At 50.0% G+C, this 21991-nt stretch overlaps 4 protein-coding genes across 4 annotated transcripts; all 4 read right to left on the reverse strand.

Moving 5' to 3' along the window:
- Positions 1–245: 245 nt before the first annotated feature.
- Positions 246–5287, reverse strand: CSUI_001374 (uncharacterized protein). Its single transcript, XM_068061580.1, has one exon. The coding sequence runs from the start codon at positions 4843–4845 to the stop codon at positions 2176–2178; it is 2670 nt and encodes an 889-aa protein (XP_067926443.1). The 5' UTR covers positions 4846–5287; the 3' UTR covers positions 246–2175.
- A 2363-nt stretch (positions 5288–7650) lies between these two features.
- CSUI_001375 (chromosome-associated kinesin klp1) lies at positions 7651–15406 on the reverse strand (the record flags this gene model as incomplete). Its single annotated transcript, XM_068061581.1, has 9 exons — positions 14730–15406; positions 13817–13923; positions 13238–13272; positions 12040–12520; positions 11450–11593; positions 10183–11157; positions 9418–9569; positions 8678–8774; positions 7651–7910 (listed from the first exon to the last, which is right to left on the reverse strand). Exons 1-9 carry the CDS (start codon positions 15266–15268, stop codon positions 7651–7653), a joined length of 2790 nt encoding a protein of 929 aa, XP_067926444.1. The 5' UTR covers positions 15269–15406.
- Positions 15407–16961: 1555 nt separating this feature from the next.
- CSUI_001376 (leucine zipper-like transcriptional regulator) lies at positions 16962–18688 on the reverse strand (the record flags this gene model as incomplete). The annotated part of the gene is made up of 1 exon (XM_068061582.1): positions 16962–18688. Exon 1 carries the CDS (start codon positions 18633–18635, stop codon positions 16962–16964), a length of 1674 nt encoding a protein of 557 aa, XP_067926445.1. The 5' UTR covers positions 18636–18688.
- A 1819-nt stretch (positions 18689–20507) lies between these two features.
- On the reverse strand, positions 20508–21827 carry CSUI_001377 (leucine zipper-like transcriptional regulator; the record flags this gene model as incomplete). The annotated part of the gene is given in 4 exon segments (XM_068061583.1): positions 20508–20949; positions 20963–21150; positions 21284–21470; positions 21511–21827. Coding segments are annotated over 4 exon segments (1134 nt in total), but the record flags the coding sequence as incomplete, so codon positions are not given.
- Positions 21828–21991: the final 164 nt, after the last annotated feature.

Here is a 21991-nt window from a genome sequence, read left to right on the forward strand (position 1 = left end):
ACCTCAAGGTACTACGAGTACGCGATAGGTAGTGCTGCTATTCAATTGATTCGATTGCATTCAGGCCAAAGCGGTAAAGAATCGATCCCTAAGAGGATTCTTTTCAATTTTCGAAATGTTTTCTTCCCGTAAAATGAACCTGCACAGGAGGGAGAAGAGAACGATGCATGCATGCATTCTTCCGCTGCCGCATTTCTAGAAGGCTTCAGTGAAGTCACACATAACGACCGCGTCATACACATACAGCTCCATTCCCTTCAGGTACTCCGCGCCCACCTACGTACGTGGTTTTATATACATATACACATACACCCGACAGCGCCTCACGCGATGATACTGCCACTGTTACGTCCGTAGAAATCTAAGCATATGAATACATATGCAAGAGTATATATCAACACATAGATGAATCTTTATGTGGAGGCCTCGATCTCTGTACCCGGTCTATCGTATAGGGAAAGGAGAGTGAAAAGACGCGTCGCCCTATCGTCAATGGCTTTGCTTTTGAGAAAGAGTGGGAGTGATACAGGGAAAGGACTGAATGACGAAGAGCATCTCGATATCTTCATCTTCTTTCTTTATCCTCCTGTAGATTCTCTAGTAAAAGAATACATCTTGAATCTCCTGTCTCTTCTTCAGAAAAGCGACCCCAGCCATCGTAACCAGAAAGGCTCTCTTCTTCTTTGCCTTTTCTCCTGGCGCTCTCTTCTTTCTTTCTTTCTTTCTAGTCTCTCTTGTCAGCCTTGACTAACTCAGGCGAACACTTGCCGATCTCTGTTGTCCGTTTTCGTCTTGGAAAGACAGTCAGTTCTCTTTTCTTTCCTTTCGTTCTCTTCTCTTCATCGTCGTGCGCTTTTTAGAGACTTTGAATGTTCTGCGTGTGCATGCACCTCGTGGACATGAGGTGAATTGATAAATAGAGAGAAAGATAGATCAACAGCACGCATATATAGTTATTTGTATATATGTCTATACGGAGAAACAGATCGGCGAACGTTTGGAATATGCAGATACCGTACCACATATATCTCCCAGTATACCTCCTAGAGTTTCTACACACGCCTGTAAGCAGACCTATGTACTTTATACAGATATGTACGTCTGTGTAAAGTTGAGCGTTAACTCAAGAGAAAGAATAGGGCAGAGAGGTCCCCAAAGACGAAGAGGAAGAAAACTGGGACTTACTGAAGAGAGATCGTGTGGAGAAGGGGAAGAAAAGCCATTAGAAGGGCCTCTCTCAATCGTGGATAAAGACAATGAGTGAAAAGAAGATAGAAAACGAGGAGAAGGGCACCAGTTGAAACGCCAGACTCTCCCCTTCTCCTCTTATCGGTAACTCGCATGCATGCATGCATCACAAACTTCTCAAGAGAAAAAGGTATTTCTTGGCAAATCATTCAAGCATGCTAACTAAAAGGATTCTCATCTTCACCTTTCCGATCATATAAAGAGGAGCTTCGAAGAATCGATTCAGCCCAAGAATTATGATATGCACGTCGTGCATCGAAGACATAGAAATAGAAACTTCTATCGATCTTCCTTCTCAACTTAGACTGTCGACAGTTTCTCCCTATCTCAAGGAGAAAAGACCTCAACAGCAGAAACGAGAGAAGTTGAGATTTTTCTTCTTCTTCTTGTTTCTTTCTCACATTCGATTTCTTCGAGATACGTACGCTGTGTATCATGACCCTGCTTCTCTCTGATTCACCCCAGACTTCCTCCTTTCTCTATCTACGTAACCATCTATCTATCCACCTATCTATCTCTCGACACATAGTTTATATAGACAGACGTAGTCGCTACCTAGATCGGCAGCTAGCTGCATGCACTCCTCTTCTTTCCTCGGAGGAAAAAGAAGAGAAGATAGAACTTGAGCCAAGAACGAAATATGAAAGACACCTGAGTTGTATCCGACAAGAAAATAATTAAAAAGAGACCTGGAATGAAATGAAGGAAACACATCAACAGAAAGACATGTACACATTATATGTATATGCTTTACCGACTATACAGATATATATATATGCACATACACGCAGAAATATATGTATTTATATGGAGAGAGATGTACCTAGGGTATACACACGTCTATCCGCCGATCCTACCGACAGAACGAGGTCCCATCTATGATCTTGATAAGTCTCGCTCTCTCTTTGTTTGTGTATCGTTTCTTTCTTATCGTTTAGGGATTTTTGAACTGTCCGAAGAGAGAGAAGAAGACGCATTGGTAGAAGCAGAATGAAGAGCGGAATCAGTGAATTGTGATAAGAGAGGGTGCTCTTCATAGAGGAAAGTAAGAAAGAGTTTTAAAGTACGGTTGGACTTGAGTTCGGATGGAAGTTCTTGAGCGGTCCCATTAAGAAGAGAGAAGAGAAAACCGAGTTGATCGAGGTCGTCGGGGCTTCGATGCTTGTTCTTCTTCCTATTGTTCTTTCGTCGATTGTCTTTCTGTTGCGTCATAGAACTAGGCAAGAGGCTCTCACTATTTTCCGTGGAGTCGGTTTTCTCCTTCTCCTCTTTTGTCTTCTCTCTCAAAGAAGTGTCCCTACTCTCCACATTTCGTGTGTCTCTCTCTTCATGTGGAAAAGAAGAAGAAGATGGGGGAGAGGAGGAGGAAGAAGAAGAAAAGGAAGGAGTGAAGTGTATGAGGGTTTGTAGCTCTTTCAGTTCATGGAGAGAGAAAGTATGGAGATACTTCTTGAAGAAAAGACGGAAGAGAGACTCGAGCTCTAGATGATGGATGCCTACACGAGTATAGTAAAGTAGATAACTTCGCAATTCTTCTTCTAGAATCATCTTTTTCTTCTTATCTTCTTCATCGTCATTCTCAAATCTCTCTTTTTCTTCTTTTCTCTCTTCAAGTCCTGCCTTCGTAGATGCATGAACAGCCTCGGTCTTTAAATAGCTTTCTTTTTGCTCGTTCTCATTTCTTTTCTTCTCCTTCGAGGTTTCTTCTCTCCGTTGTTTCTCTAAAAGATCACCGTAGACGCCTTCCGTTCTCTCTTCCTCTTGGAAATTGTTGCCTAGACTTTCCTTCCTTATGATCTCTTCTTGAAGCTCTTCTTCCCCTCTATCTCCAAGCGTCACCTGTTCTCTTCTTTTTCCTCTCTGTCTCTCTAGGAGTCTCTCTTCATTCTTTCTAAAGAAGAGTTCTTCCAGATACCTTAACTTTGGCAACGAGAGGTTACTTATACCTGGATGTACGCCGTCTTGAGAGCGATCTTTCAAGTTACTCTCCATCTCTCTCTTCTCTGTAAAGATCATATTCCCTTCTTCCTCTTGTCGCTCTTCATTACTACGAGGAAAAGGAAAGGTAGACCATTCACATGGGACACTTCTCTCGGAGAACGACGAAGAAGAAGAAGAACGAGGTGACTGGAAAGGATATCTTCGCATGTTCTTTGTGGCTAACGAGAGAGGAGGAAGTCTATAGAAATCATCGAAGGTACGGGCACTTGAGTCCTTACTACGAGATAAGTGTTGAAGAGTGTCGAAGAAAATCTGGTCGTCAGTTCTTCGCAAGATTTTCCTGCCCCCTCCTCGTGAGGTGTATGTACACCCGACTGGATTCAAGGGTTGATTCTGAAGAACGTCATGAGACGAAAGAAAGGTGTTTTCTTTGACGTCTTGTTCCTCTTCTTTTCCTTTTGATCTAGCATGACTATGGATAGAGATATCTCTTTCGTCCACATTTGAAGCAACACTCGATTCTATTTCTCTTACGTCTACTGTCTCCTCAGGTAAGTCGCCAAACGGCGCTGAGGTGTACATACACTCTGATTCCCGTCTATAACCCTGCTTGTCTTTCTCCGTCTCTCTCCTAGTAGAGTAGGGAGAATCGTGTGGATCTGAAGATCGAGAGACGCTTGCTCTCGATCCTTCATTAGTCTGTTCTCCACCGTTCTCAAACGAAAGAAAATCTCTTATCTTCAAAGCACTATGAAGGCCTTTATATCCCTTCAACATGAACTTCCCTTTCCGATGTTTCTGAGAGAACCTCCTATTGACAGGAGAAAAAGAAGACGGCGCATGAGTATGTTCCTCGATAGATGGAAGACTATTCTTCTCAGGTGATTCCAAGCACGGAGAACAAGAAGAAGAAGAAGGAGACGGAAGAGAGCATTCATCATTCTCGATGCGGGCTACTAGAAGAGCAGAACTCCTATCTGCCCCCCTTTCTCGGGTGTATATACAGGTCGTTTCGTTCCCCTTCACCCGTTTCTCTGTAGAGGGTTCAGGTGTCTTTTCCGAGTAGCGAGCATCACCGTAGTTGTCTTTCTCTTCTTCTTTGTCTCCTTTTCCATCCCTGCACCTTTTGTTTTCTTCTCCTCCTGTTTTACTCTTCCTCTTTTGATCTTCTTCCTCCTCTGCTTTTCTACCGTCTCTGTCGTCATGTTCCTCCCCTTCTTTCTCTTTGTGATGGTCTTCTTGCTTTAACAGTGAGTGATACCTCCCCTGAGAAGAAGATAAAGAGTGGGCACCTCGATCTTGTTGCGTTTCTTCAGAGAGCCTTTCTGTGGAGAAACATCGCCCTTCTCTCCTTCCCTCCTTACCAGATGGGAGAAGGAAAAAAGGATTTCTTCCGATACAAGCACCACCGACTTTCGTTACTTCAGTGTCCCTTGTCTGAGAACGTAGAGAATGAAGGTATGAAGATCTGCTAGGTTGATAGAGAAGTCTTCTTCTCTCTTCTTTTTGGTCGGCTGAAAAGAGGAGAGGAGATCCAGTAGAATGAGGGACAGAAGAAACTCTCCTGACTTCTTTAGAGAATGCTATTCTACTTTCTGAGGTAAAAGAGCTCCGCATTTCTCCTCCTATGATTCCCCAGCTACACAACCTCGCCATTCTGTCGTCCTATGGAAGAGAAAGAAAAGATAGACGTCTTCGAAAGCGTCTTCTGTTGAAATCCCCGTGCTCTTCTTGAAATACATCTCTTTCCGTGGAGAGTTCGAGTTGTAACTGCCATTCTCGAAGAAGGCGAAGGTGCACAGACAGAGGACGGGGAAGCGAAAGGGGGAGAATAAGACGGAGAAGAAAGACAGAGAAAAGAATTAGAAGGGAGAGTTAAGGCCTTTGCAGGAGAGCTTTCGAACGTAACCTCTCTGGCAGAGACGATCCGCACACGTCCTGCACAGACATGCACAAGACATCACATGCAGTGAGATCGAGAGATCATAAATAGAACGGGAGAAACAGAGAGAAGAAGAAAAGGGTGTGCGCTCTGAAAAGCTAACGAGGGAATGGGAAGGTATTTGGGGGAAAAATGCCATGAGAGTGTGATACATCTCGCAAGAAAATCGAATGTTGACGGGCACCTATTTCTGTCTCGTCTCCATTCTCTTTTCTGGAGCTCATTTCTTTTTCGTTGCATGCAACGCATGCAGACAGAAATTCAACGCGAAGGGAACTTGTCCAGCGAGTATCCTCTTTACACCTCTATCAAACACCTGCCAGTATATATGGAGATGTCGTAGCAAAAGAGAGGACATTGTGAGAAACGTATAAAATTCTGATACGTCCCTGAAGAGCGGCTGGAGTCTCCCCCTCTATGATGCAAAGCTTTCCGTTCTCTTTTTAGGAGTTGGGGATTTTCTCGGGCATACTTCGTGACACTTGAAGATCCCCAAGGCTTTACTGAGTCTAGACGAGAGGCTAAGGTGAAAGGGAGATGAAGAGAGAGGGGTTGTGTCGAGATTCAGGAAGCGTCCAGGGGTGTTGTAGCTTCCGACCTAAGAGATGAGGAGACATTTCCATGGCCTAAAAAATCGTCTATGATGTGGTAAAGGTATCTTATCCAGAGCGAGCAGGTAAAGTGTGTGTCATGTGTCATGTATATGTCATTTGAAGGAGATCGAGGGTGAACTACAGTTGATACAAGTGCATGCAGAAGAGAGGACAAAGTGCTAGTGCACAGAAATGCATACGATACAGCTAGAATGGATCTGCACGACACACAGCCAAACTCCGACTTAGAGAAAGGAGCAATGAATTAAGCTCATTTCATGAAATCCAGTAATTGTAAAGTCAGCGTCAAGAATCTGCGGGGCGTATCGCTTCGGATGACTACGCATATAGACGTACATGTGATCATATATATATCCATATAGACATATATATGCATGTTGATGTCCATGCAACGCCCGCAACGAAAGGAGTAGCTACGACGGACCTAGTTCTAACTGCCCGTGGAAGGTAGTTAGTTGTAGGTGCTCCCCATTGTGTAGAATAGGTTCAACTCCAGTCGAAAAGAGTGAAAGCTGTCGTGGCTAAAAAAGTGATGGTCGATCATTAGCACGAGGTCTATAAGAGAAGCGACACAAAGAATGAGGCCACTCCCCTCCCGACGCTTTCGCGGCAGACAACCTGTTCTCTTGCGAAGAGGTCTCTGTTGTCAATCTCTTGCTACGGTCGTTCTACTCCAGAACCAACGGACAGGACAAGAAAACTTCGCTTCGCTTCCGGAAGGGTGGCGTGCCGGACGGCGAGTGATGATGGCAGACAGGCTAGGAGTTTGTCGAGTGACGGCAAGTCTGTCCGGCTTTATCAGCAGGGGTGCTAAGACTTTCCAAAGACGCTCTCGCTCTTCTTCCTTGTGGCCGGGAATCATAGGGGGAAGAAAAGCACCCCAATTTCACCCTTGAAGTGACAGGAGAAAGAAGCGTCTTTCTCTATCGAAGGCACTACGGAGACGCCACTTCCTCATGCGATGCGAGACAGTTGTCAGTTCGTTTTTGAGCAGATATCAGTCGGCTCATGAATGAATGAGAGGAGTTGACCATAGTTCTTTGGAAGGAGAGGATGACAGAAAAATTAGGAGAGATCCCCGAGGAGGATCGGAGTAGGGTACTGTGAAGAGGGTCTACCACCGTGGATAGTCGTCCGGTGCAAAGGAGAAATACCAACAGAGACAGAGGTGTGACCAGAAAGCAAATACAAGCTGCTGCCCAGGGTGCGTGGGTTTTGTTAGGGCAAGAGAGAGAGAAGTGGAGTCTCAAAATGGACGGAGAGAGAAACATGCGATCATTTCATCTGTCTTTCATGCGCGCGCAGCCGGGGGACCGGGGAAGACGGGAATTACGGTAGAGGGGTAGAACCCCCCATTGGAAGAGGCAGAGAAGCGAAAGGAATCCGTTATGAGAGTCGTTAGAGCAAGGCCGCCTTTGCTTCTCGTATATAGAAATCGAAGGAGATCTGCGGTGCTGCCAGATTAGATGGCATACAGAGAGAGTGCTACACAAAACGCCTCGACCTCGTAAACAGAGCATGAAAAAGCAAATCGATCGATACATACATAGTAGCAATCTGATATCAGGAGCCTGTCGAAAGGACGAGAGTCAAAACAAATGAATGCGATACTCGAAAAGACAAAATAAAAATGCCAAAGAAGGGAACTTACTTTCTTGACTGCATACAAAACTAGGAGCGCATATGATTCAGCGGTATATATCCAGTAACACAGTCCCCGTGACGTACAACTGCGGACGATACAGCTCGCCTGGGGCTTCCACCGTAGATGTGTACAGAGAATGCCTTCCAAAAAAGTCGGTTTTCTGGTCAAGAGAGCTGAGTAGAGAAACACCGACTCTTTCTTTCTCCCTTCTGTCTCTCCCCCCCTGCGCAGGCTCTCATAGGTCGGTCCGAGAGAGAGGGTTATTTGGACTGTAGTGCCCGACTATCTTCTCCATAGATCTCAAAGATCATGACTTCATTCTCTAAATATTCTAAGAACGCCGCCGTAACGACAGGCTGCTCGAAGCGTTGTTTGAAGTTGAAAACAGGGTTCGGGTTAGCTCCCTTCACTCGAGGTGTCTCTACGGGTCGCGTAGATAGGAAAGTCTTGAATCGGATGTAGACATTGTTGGCTAGTTCTTTTGGAAGTCCTTTGGCAGATTCAATGCGGACTTCGTAGTCTGTCAAAAAGATTAGAGCAGATGTTTGCGTAGGGAATTCAATAGTGCATGGTCTTCCGTGATTAGAAAGCGCCTCCTACTTCAGCTGCAAGTCTCAGATATTTGAAAACCGAGTGTCTATTCTCTACGTATGTATACCCGACAGTGCTGTACGTCATATAGGCAGGACGGGCTATGATGTGATCAACCCTTCCCAGCGAGCACTCAGCACAAGCGATGAAGCCGAATCAAGAGAGAATGTGGAGAGAAGTCGTTCAACTCGGTGCAGCACAGTTGAGTTTTCTTTAGGATATTCTCCACAAGGGTCAGTCAGGGTATTCTTAATGGGTTACAAGAGCTTTCGAAATAGGACTTCATCTGAAAACAGTCTTTTCGTCCCCTTGAAAGCGAACCAAAGAACTTTGTTTCCCACGTAAGCGTCGCGATTACAGCGCCCTTGACTAATTTGCTATCCTCTCCTGAATGCATGTTCATCTAATGTTCCCAAGATTCAGTTGCAGTAACGAGGAGACTGTCGTGGATACGAAAGAGGTTTTGCCATGGCCGGAGTTGAAAGAACAGTGCGGCCTTGAGACACTCTACTGAAGCTATAGTGAGGTATTAAGAGACACCGTTGATATCCTTTCTCCGCAGCGTATCCAACTGAATATCTTACTGCTAGATCTTGATATCCTTTCTCCGCAGCGTATCCAACTGAATATCTTACTGCTAGATCTTTCTCATTGAAGCCGCGTTCTGGCAGATCATTCCAGCGGATCAGAGCTTACGCATGCTAGTGCCGATCAGTTCTTCCGGAGTCTCCTTGAGATCTTCATCTGGGAGTTCCTTGCCATCCTTTGTTACCGGATACACTCCCACTTTCAACTGCAAACAGGAGAGAGAGATATGAGTCAGCTTAGCTGTTTATTTTCCCGTCTTTTCACTTCGCTCCCGAAAGCAATGACAACTGTTCCAGCGTTTTACTCGTCGGTCAGCTCTATGTCAACGGGAGACGAGATGCAGTGAACTGTTCAGTGCACTCTTTACAAGACGAGTGACAAAAATAGGGATACGGACAAAAAAAAATCCTCACGTTGTCTCCTTGTCTGGCATTTTCGGGAGCTTTGATAGAGCATCGTAGTGAGGGAGTTTAGAGATCGCCGATTTGATTATTCGTGCTCACATTCGCGAGAGTCGACATCGCGTATGTGCGCAGTTCAGCAGGTTTAGTTCCGTCACTTTCTTGGAAAGTGCAGCAGCCAGGAATAAGCAAAGACAAGAAAGCTCGACAACACTAAGGGATATGGGCCGGTTACGGAGCTACAGCCTCCAGGTTCCGTAGCTCAGCCGGTTAGAGAGTGTGCCTGTTAACCACAAGGTCGCTGGTTCGATCCCAGCCGGTACCGATTTTCCGAGTGTTTCTGTCTTTTCTCCCGGAGAACAAGTCTGTCGCGTTCTGATGAGTGCATGTACCGAAAAAGATGAAGGATGACAAGTCAGAGGTCATGAAAGACAGCGCGGTGGTTACCTGTCCGACTTCCTGTCCGGTTTTGTCGAAGATCTTTGGAGTCGCCTCAGACTCGAGTTGGGCAGTTAGAGCCTTGAGGAACAACAGGGACTTTCCAATGCACTTCTCTCCTTGGATCGGATCCCAGAAAGGGTCGTCTTCTTTCTTAAGGTCTGCAAGCAGAAGTGGTTAAGAAAACCCCTATTGACGGGTAGGAGACGGCCGGTTGTGTCAGTGCTCCTCCTATTAAGCAAAACAGCAGGAGCATCTTTTTTCATTCTAAACGCTTCCCTGATTTAGTACTCGCCGAGTAAGGTAAGGGATTTCCAAACAAGAGGTCACTTTGAGGACGGTCATATAATGTAGAGCAGGAGCACAGCACCTATAGTCCAAACCCGGGTGGAATCTGTCTGCCCTTGGTGTGAGACTCCACGAACAGACAATTCTCGAGGTCATGTTCACTGTCACCGAGTCTGTTGGACTCTGTTCAATGTCCCAGAGAATGGCTTCTGTAAATTCCTTGTGTGTACGGTTCTGCCTCGGTTGCTAAATGAGTACAAGTAGCTGTGATAGTTGTTCAGAAACACATAGATGCAAATGAAACACTAGAGAGTACACCAGGTGACTAGACATAAGGAGCAGTCGTGCAGAAGTAAGACGTTTGGTAGTTCAGGGTAAAAACTACTTATGTCATATGGCTGTTTGTTACCTGGCTCCGCGGGTTGAGGAGTTTGTTACGACATCCTGGTACGCACGGCTCCACGCAGTTAAACAGTTGCTACTTACTTTTAAGGAATTTATCTTTGTCTTTCGCATCGGTGTAGGCGTCTAGCAGGTCCCGCATGAGAAAAATCCGGTTTTCCATGACTGCTGGTGTCCATTCGTAAACAGGCTTGCCTTGGGACTTAACCGTGATGATCACTTTGGTTCGTTTATCCCCCGTGGAAGTGAAATCCATATCAAATGTTGGCTGAAACTCGTAAGGTTTCTTTAGCTCGGCGGCAATCATGCTCGCTTCTTTGATCATTGGGAGAATGCTTGTCAATTTATTCTCAACGGCAACGCGGTCCGTCTCCGCGGCCCTTCTTCTCATCTCTTTTCGATCAAGTTCCTTCTTTTGAGCGTCAAGCGCCGCCTGTTTCTTCTTGAACTCCTCCTCAAGCTTCTTTTTCTCTTGATCATTTGCCTTTTCAGCCGCCTTCATTTTCTCTTGGAACTCTTTCTCCTGTTTCTTCATAGCTTCTTGCGCCGCCTCCACTTGCTTCTTGTATTCATCCTTTCTCTTCTTCTCCTCTTCAAGCTCTGCTTCGGTAGGTTTCGACTTCTTAACGTCTCCCTGGGCGACACAGACTTCTTCCAGAATTCCCTCGTAATCATACTTTTGCAGCAGTTTACTCTTCTTTTGCTCCTTGGGGAAGACAACCAGAAAAGCATACCCTTGGCCTAACACCACGCGATCTCCACATCGCAGCGTGACACGCTTCTTCTGAGTCATTTTCTCTCCATTCACGAATGTGAAATTAACACCGTCCACCACTTCCATAACAGCTGCCTTTCCAGCATCGTCCAAAGAAAACGCGCAATGCTTCATCGACACCCCGACTCCACCCAACAAGACGTCCGGCTTCCAGTCCCCTTTGTTCTTTCCGGCCCAAATCTGCTGCGGCGCCTTCGGGAAGGCGAAGTTCAACTTGCCGCTCAAGACAGGATCTTCATGTAACACTGTTAGATGTGGCCCGGCTTCAACGTCTACTTTCGTAGCTGAAAGCAACTCACATTCAGGGTCACCCACGTGTCGGAGAAGAACGCAGCTTGTTCTCCTCTCTCGGAGGTGTATGCTCTTGCAGTCTGGCCGTATCTCTTCAGCGCGGGGCACCTGTTCCCACTGCGGCAGCAATGGGAATACACGTACATGGCAGAAAGATCAGTCTACCAGCTATAGCATTTACTACGGCACTTAGAGCAAAGAGACCTTAGGATGGAGGTGAGAGTTGTGCATTGCCGCCCGGTCTTCTTTACAGACTCCATGTCCGTGGAGCGCCCTGCAACTCACTTCCTTGGGATTGAGTGTTTTTTTCAGATTCCTGAAGTTTCTGTTGGAAAGACTTCTCCATGTCCTGAAGAGCTGCCTGCATAGCTTGGATTTCTCTCTGGTGCTCTTCTTGAAGCTTCTCCCTCTCGGCTGCCGACATTCCTCCTGTTCCTGAAGCAACAGGAGGGAAAGATGCCGGGTTCCCTACCACAGGTGTCAGAACCCGGGAAAGGCATTCAACCTCCGGTGGTTCGCCCAGACTCAGTGTAGCGGGCCAATAAAGCAGAGACAGGACGACTTCGACACTGTCGCAGCTCACATGTATGACTTCATCCAGAGCTGAACAATAAGCGGATGACTGGGTCTCTCCGGCAAGCTGTTCCATGACACCCACTTTGTCCTAGTTGAGCTTTTCTTTTCTGTGTTCTTGCAGTGGAATGTAACACGTGGTTTTTCCGGTAGCACACTCTGCGTCTTCTCCCACTCCGGTGTTCTATCTTCTTCTCTGGCTTTTGTTGTGTCCTAGAGGTCGTTGCTCCCGTGTCGCCTGTATAGCTTTCCTGGTTGTTGCGAGTTTTGTTTTCTCGTCTTTTGTTGTGTTGGATTCTCACCGTTAATAAGCGACTTGAGTTTCTCGTTTTCCTCCCTCAGCTCTCGGATGAGTCGCTCAGTAGGGTCTTCGTTCACAACAGCGAAGTTCTTCACCTGCTTTGCTCGGTCTGCATACCGGAGGGTGCTGAGCGTCTCTTCGTAGTTACTTGAGGCAGGCGATAACGCGCAGATCATGATCGTTTTGCAAGATCCCCCCAAAGCGTTCTGTAGTAGCCGGGTAAGCTTCGAGTCTCTGTAGGGTATTACTTTCTTGTCTGCCTTTCCTTGGGCTTTCTCAGCTAGGACAGAGATAACGTTCCCCAGCGCGGATAACGACTTATTGATCGCGCAGCCTTCCTTGAGCCGATCTCCTGTCGCCTGCGTCTGGTCATTCTTTTCAGAGCCTGCCAAGTCCACTAGGTAGATTACAGAATGTCTCCTCTTCTGCTTCCCGTCGAGCGTCGTCAGTTGCTGCAGCTCTACAGCTACCACCGTGTGAGCCTGCAGACAGAACAGCTGAATGAGACGGCGGGAGGTTCCTGCAACAAGCGTTTGAAGGGGAACTCCACAAATGGTTATCTCAATTTGTGTCCACCCAAAACGAAGTCTGTGGTAGTGCTTTGCTTGTTTTCAAATGTGCTCGGCTACTTTGTTCACGGCTTCCGGTTGTTCTTTCAGGAAATGCGTGACTGGTAGACAGCCGCAGCTGGGAAGCTGCAAGGCTGCCCAGCATACGGAGAAACGACTCTCTGTGAAGGTCGACGGGAAAAGATAGAGCAGACCGTCTTATCATGACCTCGTAAATCGGGAAAGATTACTCTTGCTCAAGTCTGTCTAGGCGTGCTATTTTTTCTCTTTCCTGAGTGGCGGTACGTCTTCCAAAGAAAATGCTGTAGGGGCCACTGTGTCGGAGGTTACGTAGAGGGACTGGGAGACGGCACCTGAACTCCGCCTGTAGCTTCCTCTCATCGGTTGCAGACCCGACAGGCAGAGGTCCTGAAGAAGGGGATGGCTAGAGTTGTGTCCCTGTGCGACTGAATACGACAGTAAGGTGGCTCGATGGAAGTCCTACTAGTAACCTGCTCCTAGGCAATCCTGTTCTTTTTGATGTGAACATGCCCAGGGGTCCTGGCCACTCAGGGCCGCGCTACACTTTCCTTGGCGTCTTTGCTGGGTTCACCGCTCTCTGCTTTGGGAGAGACGTTCTCGGTGTCTTACTCTGCTGCTTGTTGCATTCATCATTGTTGCGCCGACTGAGGAAAACGGCAAAGTCACCAACACGTTGCGAAGCACAACATCTTAGCTAGAGTTTGTCTTCATGGCAACCGCGTAGAGTCACTCATACCGTAGACTGTCCTCGAAAGCAAGCTTTGCCGTCTAGCCAGGCGGTTGGCCGCTTCCGCGAGTTTTCATAGTGTCACTCTTTGACCGTGAAAATCTGTCGTCGGAGCGCAGTCTCAGTGTAGTGAACGACCTGTCCAACCGTGTACGACTCGGTTTACTGCGCAGGTTCACATCCGCAGGCCGCCCGAAACTCTTTCTACCGCGGTGATAAGTGGCGGCGTATAGTTCTCACATATTTGCAAGAATAAACAAGATCGATACTCCGAGAAGAATGGACTGTCACGAAGTGGTCATCGTCGGCGGAGGCAGGAAAAACAGTACCGTACAGGCCAGTGGCTGCAAGGCTGTGCTACACTAACCGTGTACTCAAGCAAGGCTTAGGAGAGGTTCACACGCGCGATGCGAAGCCCTATAGAGATGATCTGAAACGCGTAGAGCTGCGGAGTGACTTACTCGACCTGTTTGAGACACCCTCTGCCACAATTTTCTCAATCGCCTTGAAGGAGTCCACTGGCCGTTTTGACAAGCCTTCGACATAGATTCCCAGGACCTTTGATTCCCTACCACAAGGACAGCATTGTCTTTTCCGGCTGTAAACGGACACCCTGGTGCCGTAAGTGGCACTGCTTTTCCAGAGTTGCTACTACTGGTGTCAAGTGCTCTGGTAATGTGAGCTTTGAGATGCAGCGGAAGGCGCAAAAGCGAGAACTCTGTCTGCGCGGTCAGTATTGCGCCAATCAGGATGGCTTTGCCTGCAGAGCGTTGAGAGCTACTGCTCTCAAGGAGAGTCGCGGGGCCGCGGAACACGTGGTGGTGCCTCGTGGACCTGCGCTTCACAAAAAGCTCGTCCTCACACACGGACTACAAGCTACGCCGCGACGGCAATTTTATGCAAGCTCGGCGTCGTCCGTGGGTCCGCTGGTATCGTAACAGAGGACCAAGGCTGCATAACTAACGGTGCATCAGGCAACCCCAAGTACTTCTCTGCAGTGAAAGGGCCAGAGTTACTCCAGCGTGACGATATTGGGGCCCACGGGCTAAACAGACGCCAGCCAATAGCTGGCGAGTCTCGCTACACACAGTAGCCTTGCAAGACTCATCATTCTATTTGCTGCCAAAGCAGCACGAACAGAAGATTTTCAGAGGACGCCAGCCTGAGAGGCCTGTCCCCGGGATTTGGCCTGTAGGTCAGCTGACGCGTCAATCCCATTGCATATGAATTGTGCAGGTCCCAGCAGTTTCAGCGAGGACTCATAGCGCTGTCGAGCTCCCCCTCGCGATGATGGAGTCTTTTTCCTTCTCTTCGCCGTCGTCAGTCTCACGTTCGCTCACCCCCTTACTGTGTATAGGCGGAGTGCCGACTCACCGGACGTCGAGCCCGCCCTTAGGGCGCTGCGAGGGCTTGATGAGCAGATCTTGAATTTGCTCATTGTAGACCTCGAGCATGCCAACGGAAACCTCGTACGTTTTGCTCGCGTCCTTGTTCAGACTGATGCGATGAAAAATCTCCTGGCAGGCCACAGGAATGATCCCTTTATTCTCGCCGTACCCAACCATCGAGTAACTCTTTCCGCTACCTGTCTGGCCGTATGCGAAAAGGCAAGCGTGGTACCCTTGCCAGGCGTAGTCAAGCACCCCCTTGCCTAGGTCATTGAATACACGCTGTTGGTCCGCGTACCGGCTCCCCGGCGCCGGTGATAGGTACCCGTTGTTCTGCTCCACGAATCCATCATGTGACCAGTATGAGTAGTCGAATGTGAACTTCCTTTCGTTGTCACTTATCTTTTCCAAGTTAGTGATAATTGTCTGCGGGCCTCTCATATCAATGCAGCAGAGCGCCTTCAGGTTCTGCTCCCGGCTATTGAACGGGCGAACCCTCACGGCGACCTGGACGCTGCAACTCATTTTGTGCCTGTGGAGATTTCCCTTGCCCCGTGGGAATCTTGTTTTTTTTTTCGCTACGGGAGTGTTCCCGTCAAAGCGCGGCACGCGCCTACACTGGAGAAGCAACGCCCGCTCCCTTCCGCTGCCTGGTCTTTTTTCCTGTAAAAAGTACTAGAAGGTCACTCAGATACGAAGCACTCCAGGAATTTTTCGCCTGCACATCGGATCACTCCAACCGGATAGTGGACTCGGCTGCTGTACGTGGGCTCCCACTGTCTGCATTTGATAAAGCCGCTCGCCAAGATATGGCCGTCCCCGGCTTGCGGCACGTTGGCCCCTCAGTGTTTTCTCTGAGCACACGCGGAGTCTGGTGTCTGTGATGCGTAGAACAAAAGCGCCTGCGATAACCGGGCATGCCTCCGAAGATGAGAACACCAAACTGGGTTTGCCGATCCCGCGCTATGTACCGGGGCTTCGGCGCCGGGCCCCACCCTCAACGCTCCGCTGGCCGCGTTGGGCCGTGTTAGAGTTGACGCGGTAGTTGCTGGACTTCATCCGTAGCTCTAGCTCCACAAGGGGGCTCTGTGTGACCCACGATCACTTCGGAGAGAATTGGAGCTCCTTTGGCTCGCACACCCGACACCGCACGACCCACCCCTGGCAGGCCAGCACGGCAGAAAGAAATACTCTCTCTTCTGTCTCCCTGTTTTGATCACACCACTCCGGTTACATCATGCACATCTCTGCCAAGAACACCCCGCAGAGCCGCCGGCGGGGAAACCGGGCAAAGAAATCTACGGGGTAACAGTCGCGGAAGCGTGTCGACACTGTTACAATCCTCGACACTCGGCATGCACCGACTTCTTTTATTCTCCACATGCAGAGCCTCGAAATTGATAGTCAGACATCGAAAAATGGTAATCCCAAAACAGGCCGTGTCCCACGCCGCTTCGTAGCCCGCGGGCGCTTTCTCGATGCCCCTCCTCCAAAGAACAAGCGACTGAGCTATAGGAGTCGTATCATAACTCTGCCCTGCAAGGGCCTGAAACTACGCACCCACCAGTCAACCCGGAGGTTGGCTCCCCAGAGACTCTCAACTCCGCCTATTGTTGCCCTCTCTTGGAATCATCCCGGACACCACAAGCAATTCTCAGGAAGGGTCGCTGAAGTCATCGCTCCCTCTACAACCGAAGGGAAGCAGAGACGCAGTTGGGGGCTGGACTCACGTGGTTCTTTTCACGAACGGAACACACACGACGTGAGTGATTGACACGGCGGCCGCCTCCAGGCGACTCTTCCGAGACGTTCGATTGCTTGGCGGGAATCTGGTCACGGTCAAGTACCTGAGCGAAGTCCTCACATGGTGACGGCTCATGTACGGCCATGTGCTCCTTAGTAGGCCGTGAACGACCAGACCTGCAGCACTCCAGTGGAATCCATTTTCCGATTTGACGGCGATAACTGTCCAGGCATCTCAGCCTGTTGCCTCGCACAACTGTACAGCAGCACTTGCCTAGTTCCCACACCTTCATGTACAGTTTCGCACATGTTTCCTCCCTGGAATTCCCCTCTCGCCACACAGTCCACACTCCGGCATTGTGCCTCTGTCCTCCGCGATGGACGCCTTCGTGGCCCCTGGCCGCCTCACCATTGGAAGCCACTCGGCGCATCCGGTAACAGAGATGGAGAGATGAGTTTACTCTCTTGTAGAGACCTAGCTGCAATCGACAGACCTCCACGATGTGTATCGCGCAAGCACTTCCACCAGCAGCTCTGAGTGAGGTATCAAAGGACGCAAGGTGTCCCGTCTCTTGACGGTGTCCTCATGACGCACCAAAAATTGAAGGCAGTATTCTTTCAGATTTACAATGCTGTGCGCGTGCGCTGCAATAAGCACTCCCACCACATTCTCCACGTTCAGCATGCCTCGAACGCACTCGACGCAAAGCCACTTGAGTCTGGAGACGCGGAACCGCTCCGCAGCGATCATCAATTGCAGGACATGTTGCCATGAAAGGCGCTCATGAAATTCGTCGGTGTGGATATACTGAAGCAAGGCGGCCACCACCTCACACGGCAGGTCTTCTATCTCGATCTGCTGGCTGACTTCGACATTTTCCTCCTTCGTCCTTGAAGCGAACATTGCACGGAAGTGCTCACTCCGGGCCATCAAAATCGCTTTGCATCCATGCAGACGCTTGCCTCCTTCGACCACGAAAGTGACATCGCTGTAGGGTGGCGCTACAAGTCGTTCTAGATCAGCCATGAATGACGATGGCGGTACAGGGATTCTCTCAACGCTGACTTCATAGAAGTCCGGGAAACAACGGTAAGCTTCGCGGCCTCCGAAGATGTATAGGCTGTTTTTGTGTATGTGAGCCCCCACCGACATGCGTGGGCTCGGCACGTTAGAGCTTTCGACTGCATGCCACCGGCGGGTATCAAAATTGAAAACGTATAAATCATTGAGTAATCCCTCTGTGTTGCAGCCTCCAAAAATATACATGCAGTGCCGGTGTGCCGCAGCGCCATGTCTATACCGTGGTGATGGTGCACCATTCGCGGAGGATGTCTCGGCTTCCCCGCCGTAATCACCCACTCTACCGTGAGCGCCTGGCCGGACCTTTTCTTCGTCGGCTGCCCCGTGCCGACTTGAACTGAAATCAGAGTCCATCAGTGGGGGGGCGGGAAGAGGGAGCGTGTCTATGGAAGTCCACAAACGGGTAGGCATGTCGAAACAGAAGAAGTCACCGAAGTACCGTTCACCATCCCTACCACCGAACAGATAAATGAAGTTCCGATGTTGGACCGACGAGGCACCTTCCCGAGCGGAAGGTACGCTTCCCCGTTGATCAGTTTCTATCCATTGCAGCGTGTTTAGATCAAGTTCATACATATCCCGTAGCGCCCCACTGCTGTCGGACCCTGCAAACACGAACAGGATTCCGTATGTCGAGCAGGCTGCGCACACGCAGCCATACCGAGCAGAGGGTTTACCTCCTCCGGTTTCAAGTTCGGTCCATCGTTCCGTAAGGAAGTCGAACGCATGCAAGTCTTGTAGCAAGACCGTGTCCGAGCGGCCTCCGAATATGTACATACGTCCCGATAAGACGATTGCACCGCTGTCCCTTCGGCGGCTCGGCTGTGTCGTCCTGATCTTGTACCAGCGCCTTTTGCAGAAGTCAAATCTCCACATGTCGCGTCTTCGATTGGAGGAACTCTCTCCAAAGACATACAGGGAATCACGGTAGACACCAGTGACGGGGTCAATGCGACCGAGGACATGGCTTGGATGGCCTTTAATTGTTACTTCGGTCCAGTGAAGTGCGCCTTCCATTCCGATCTGCATCACAGCTCGGGTGTCTGCGGCACCACCAGCCTTCTCCATTTTACGCAGTGATGTGTCTCTAAGCAGAGAGGCCTCCGGGTGATTTGTATGGCCTGCATCAGACACAGGAAGGCCCGATCAGCTCCGCTTTTGCTTCCTGCTGCTGAAGAGCCACCTGCCCGCCCCGAGCCGCAGCCGTGTGACACTGGTTACGGCCTGCGGCAAGTCAAGAACGCTCACACCCTGCGTGGTCGGTGCCGGTCTCTCTTTGTCAACATTGCGGACAGAAGCAGAGAGAGCGTGCCATACCCAGGCAACGGCTGCCCCTCCTAGAGCAGAAGTCCAGTTCTGTCTCCAAGACAGCCCCCGCGACACCTTGAGGACGCCTTATACAAGTGTTTCACGGCTTAAGTGGAGCACGGGGGGGTGCAACGCACAAACATGCGTAGCCAGTGAACACCCGGCATCTCCTGACAGACAGACCAGTGAGCATGCAGAGCAACGTTATGGCGACTACATCAGACAGGGCTCTCCTGGATTCTCTTTTGTTTGTGCGAAGCCAAGCTCGGGAAGTACAGATTCACAGCCACTACATGGAGATGGGTGGTGCCTCTCCCCCCGGAGTGCTCCCCGACTGTCTCCATTCGGAATATTCTGGGTGTTTATAGGCTGTGGGTGGCGCGCCCCGTACTTCCTGTGCGGCGGGTGCCCGATCACCACGAGCACCGATGCCGTCTCTGTATTTGTATGCGCAAGACCACGAGGTGTGTCTGCCGTCCAAGCATCCGTCCCGACAAGAGTGAAGTTTCCATCTGGGGAGACAGCCTGTCCGAGCTCTTCGCTCGAAACTGTCAGACGGCCGGGACTGCCTCCAGCGGAAGCAAAACCGCTGTTCGGTTGCTATGTGTGTGTTCAGCATCAATCTTGTTTAACACGACTACCAACACCGCATACTGAACTAGGAGATACATTGAGGGGGGAGTAGTGAACCTGCAAAAATCACACACGGAGCGGAGAACGTACCTTCTGCATGTCGGTACCCCGGAATTTTTCCGCATCCCTAAGCTTCCTTTGGCTCTGTGGTAGGCAGGAAGTACCTTCTTGAATACACTGTCTCTCATGTCGCTGCGTAGCTGCTTAGCAGGCCAGAAGGTGTCAAGGCGAGCCAAGAAATTGAAAAAACGACCTTCGCGTTCGGCGTGGCGACTCCACGACGGTAGTCTCCCCTGCTAAGGACCGTGCCAGCGACTACAGTCGGAGTACTAAAGGATCAAATGAGCAGCCCAACGTAGCGCCCGGACAAACGTTCACGAAAATGCACACTCAACAGCCGTCAGAGGGTTGTACTCGCGTATCCTGCCGCGACCGCCGCAGCTGCCCGAGCCGATGTCTGCGTTTCCCCTCGTCTGAAAACGCAGTCACTGAGCCCAGTAGCAATAGAATGCTACCTCCACGGCGACCAGGCCTACAACTGTACTCCCCCAAGCCCTCAGCTAGAGGTGGCTCCATGTTCACACGTCCGGCGGAGTGTTGTTGCCTTTTCCTGAACTCACTCCCGCGGCAACGCAGTCACTGCGTTTAAAGGCCCAGCGAAATTCTCACGCCCTACAGCAACCTGAGTGCAGGCGGCTAGAGAGTTCTGATGGCGCTCACGTTCTCCCCCTTCACACTGGAAAACGTATGGCATCAGTGACACAGAAACGTGGCAGCCGCTGCCGAGGACTCGTTCACAGAGGTCTCGTTGCTTCAGCAGAACTTGTACAGACCAAGCACTCACGCAAGGTACTTTCATGCCAACGCACGGGTCTTCGCGCGCGAGAGGGCCGTGAACTACGGCAGCATTTGTGAACACTTTCTGAATGACCGGCTCCTCGGGCGCTGAGCTCTCCCAGGTTTTCTGTGTGCATCCCATGGACGGAGTTCTTGTTGTGTTCACTCATAGGTAACTACCCAGTTGTTGTCGGAACACTTCCACGGCTTGCAACGGACCAGGACCTGGGACAGTACCTTCGAGTGAAGAAGCAGACGTCCCGTGGTATCCCATTCCCAGACGGCGTCCCCAAGTTCAGATAAAAAATCCAAGTAACTTTGCTCTAGGTTTCTAATGCTGTGCGTGTGCACTATGAGAAGCACCTTCTCCATGTTCATATCGCTTCGCAGGCACAGACACTTCACTCTGCAGACACAGAATCGCTCCTCACTGGCCACCAACTGCGCGATATGCTGGCATGGAAGGCGCTCATAGATTTCGTCGGTGCGGAGGTAGTGGAGCAGGGCGGCCATTACCCCGTGCGCCAGGTCTTCGCTCTGGGAGACAGACATTGTTTCTTCACAATGTCTGTCTCCTTCAGTCCCGAAGTGGAGCCAAAACGTGCTACAAACCTTACTATTTTGGTGCACTTTTTTCTCTAGTAACTAGTGTCTTCAAGTTCGTCCTCATATATATGAAATGGAAACATCGCAAGAAAATGCACTCCGGGCCGTCTACACAGTACAGATGACCGCCTCCGCCGATGACGGTGAGACCGCTGTAAGGCGGCGTTTGTCTATCAGAAACTGCGACGGGGTAGACGCGCTGGGGCAGAAAACGCCGTTCAAGTTCACTTCACCGTCGCAGCCGCCACACAAACACTGTCCCGATGCTGGACACGAAAGAGGCGCCCCTTAGGGCGGAAGCCCCGCTTCCCTGTTGATCAGGCTCTGTCCACCACAACCTGTGGGTTCAGTTCATAGGTATCCCGTAGAGCGGCATTGCCGTCGGACCCTGCGAAACCGAGCAATATCCCGTGTGTCGAGCAGACTGTGCACACACGCCCATACCGAGCACAGGGTTTAGCTCCTTCTGTCTCAACTCTTCGCTCCATCGTTGCATCTGCAAGTCGGACGCATGCATGTCTGCTAGCAAGACGCTGTCCGGACGACCACCAGGACATACATGAAGCCCGAGAAAACAGCCGCACGGTCATTCTCGTGGCCAGCCGCAGGAGCCCTCACCGGTGTCCTGCAGCAACGTCGAATGCGCGAGTCAAATCTGTAGATGGCATAGAGTGCCGGACACTCCGACTGCAGTCCTAACACATACAGGCAGTAACCGAAAACACCGCTCGCAACAACGCTACTCAAGCCGACGTGCTCCGTCCGATGGATTATATTGAACCGACGGTACACGCCTACACTTACGGCGCCCCCGTTCACAAGAAGCCGGGTTTCCACTGCACCATCGCACTTCTCCACTGTGTGTAACTGGTGCCTCACTTAACCGTGCGAACAACAACAAGTGGGCGTCCTCCTTGACAGAGGGAGACCCACATCGAAACACAGAAAACATTCTGTCGCGTTTCAGTCCCCTACTGCGGAGAAATCGCCTGCCCCCGCACGCGAAAGGCTCATGCGGCGTTGTCTACAGCCTGCGACAG

Source organism: Cystoisospora suis (genome assembly GCF_002600585.1).
Source record: "Cystoisospora suis strain Wien I chromosome Unknown contig_543, whole genome shotgun sequence".
Classification (NCBI taxonomy): domain Eukaryota; phylum Apicomplexa; class Conoidasida; order Eucoccidiorida; family Sarcocystidae; genus Cystoisospora; species Cystoisospora suis.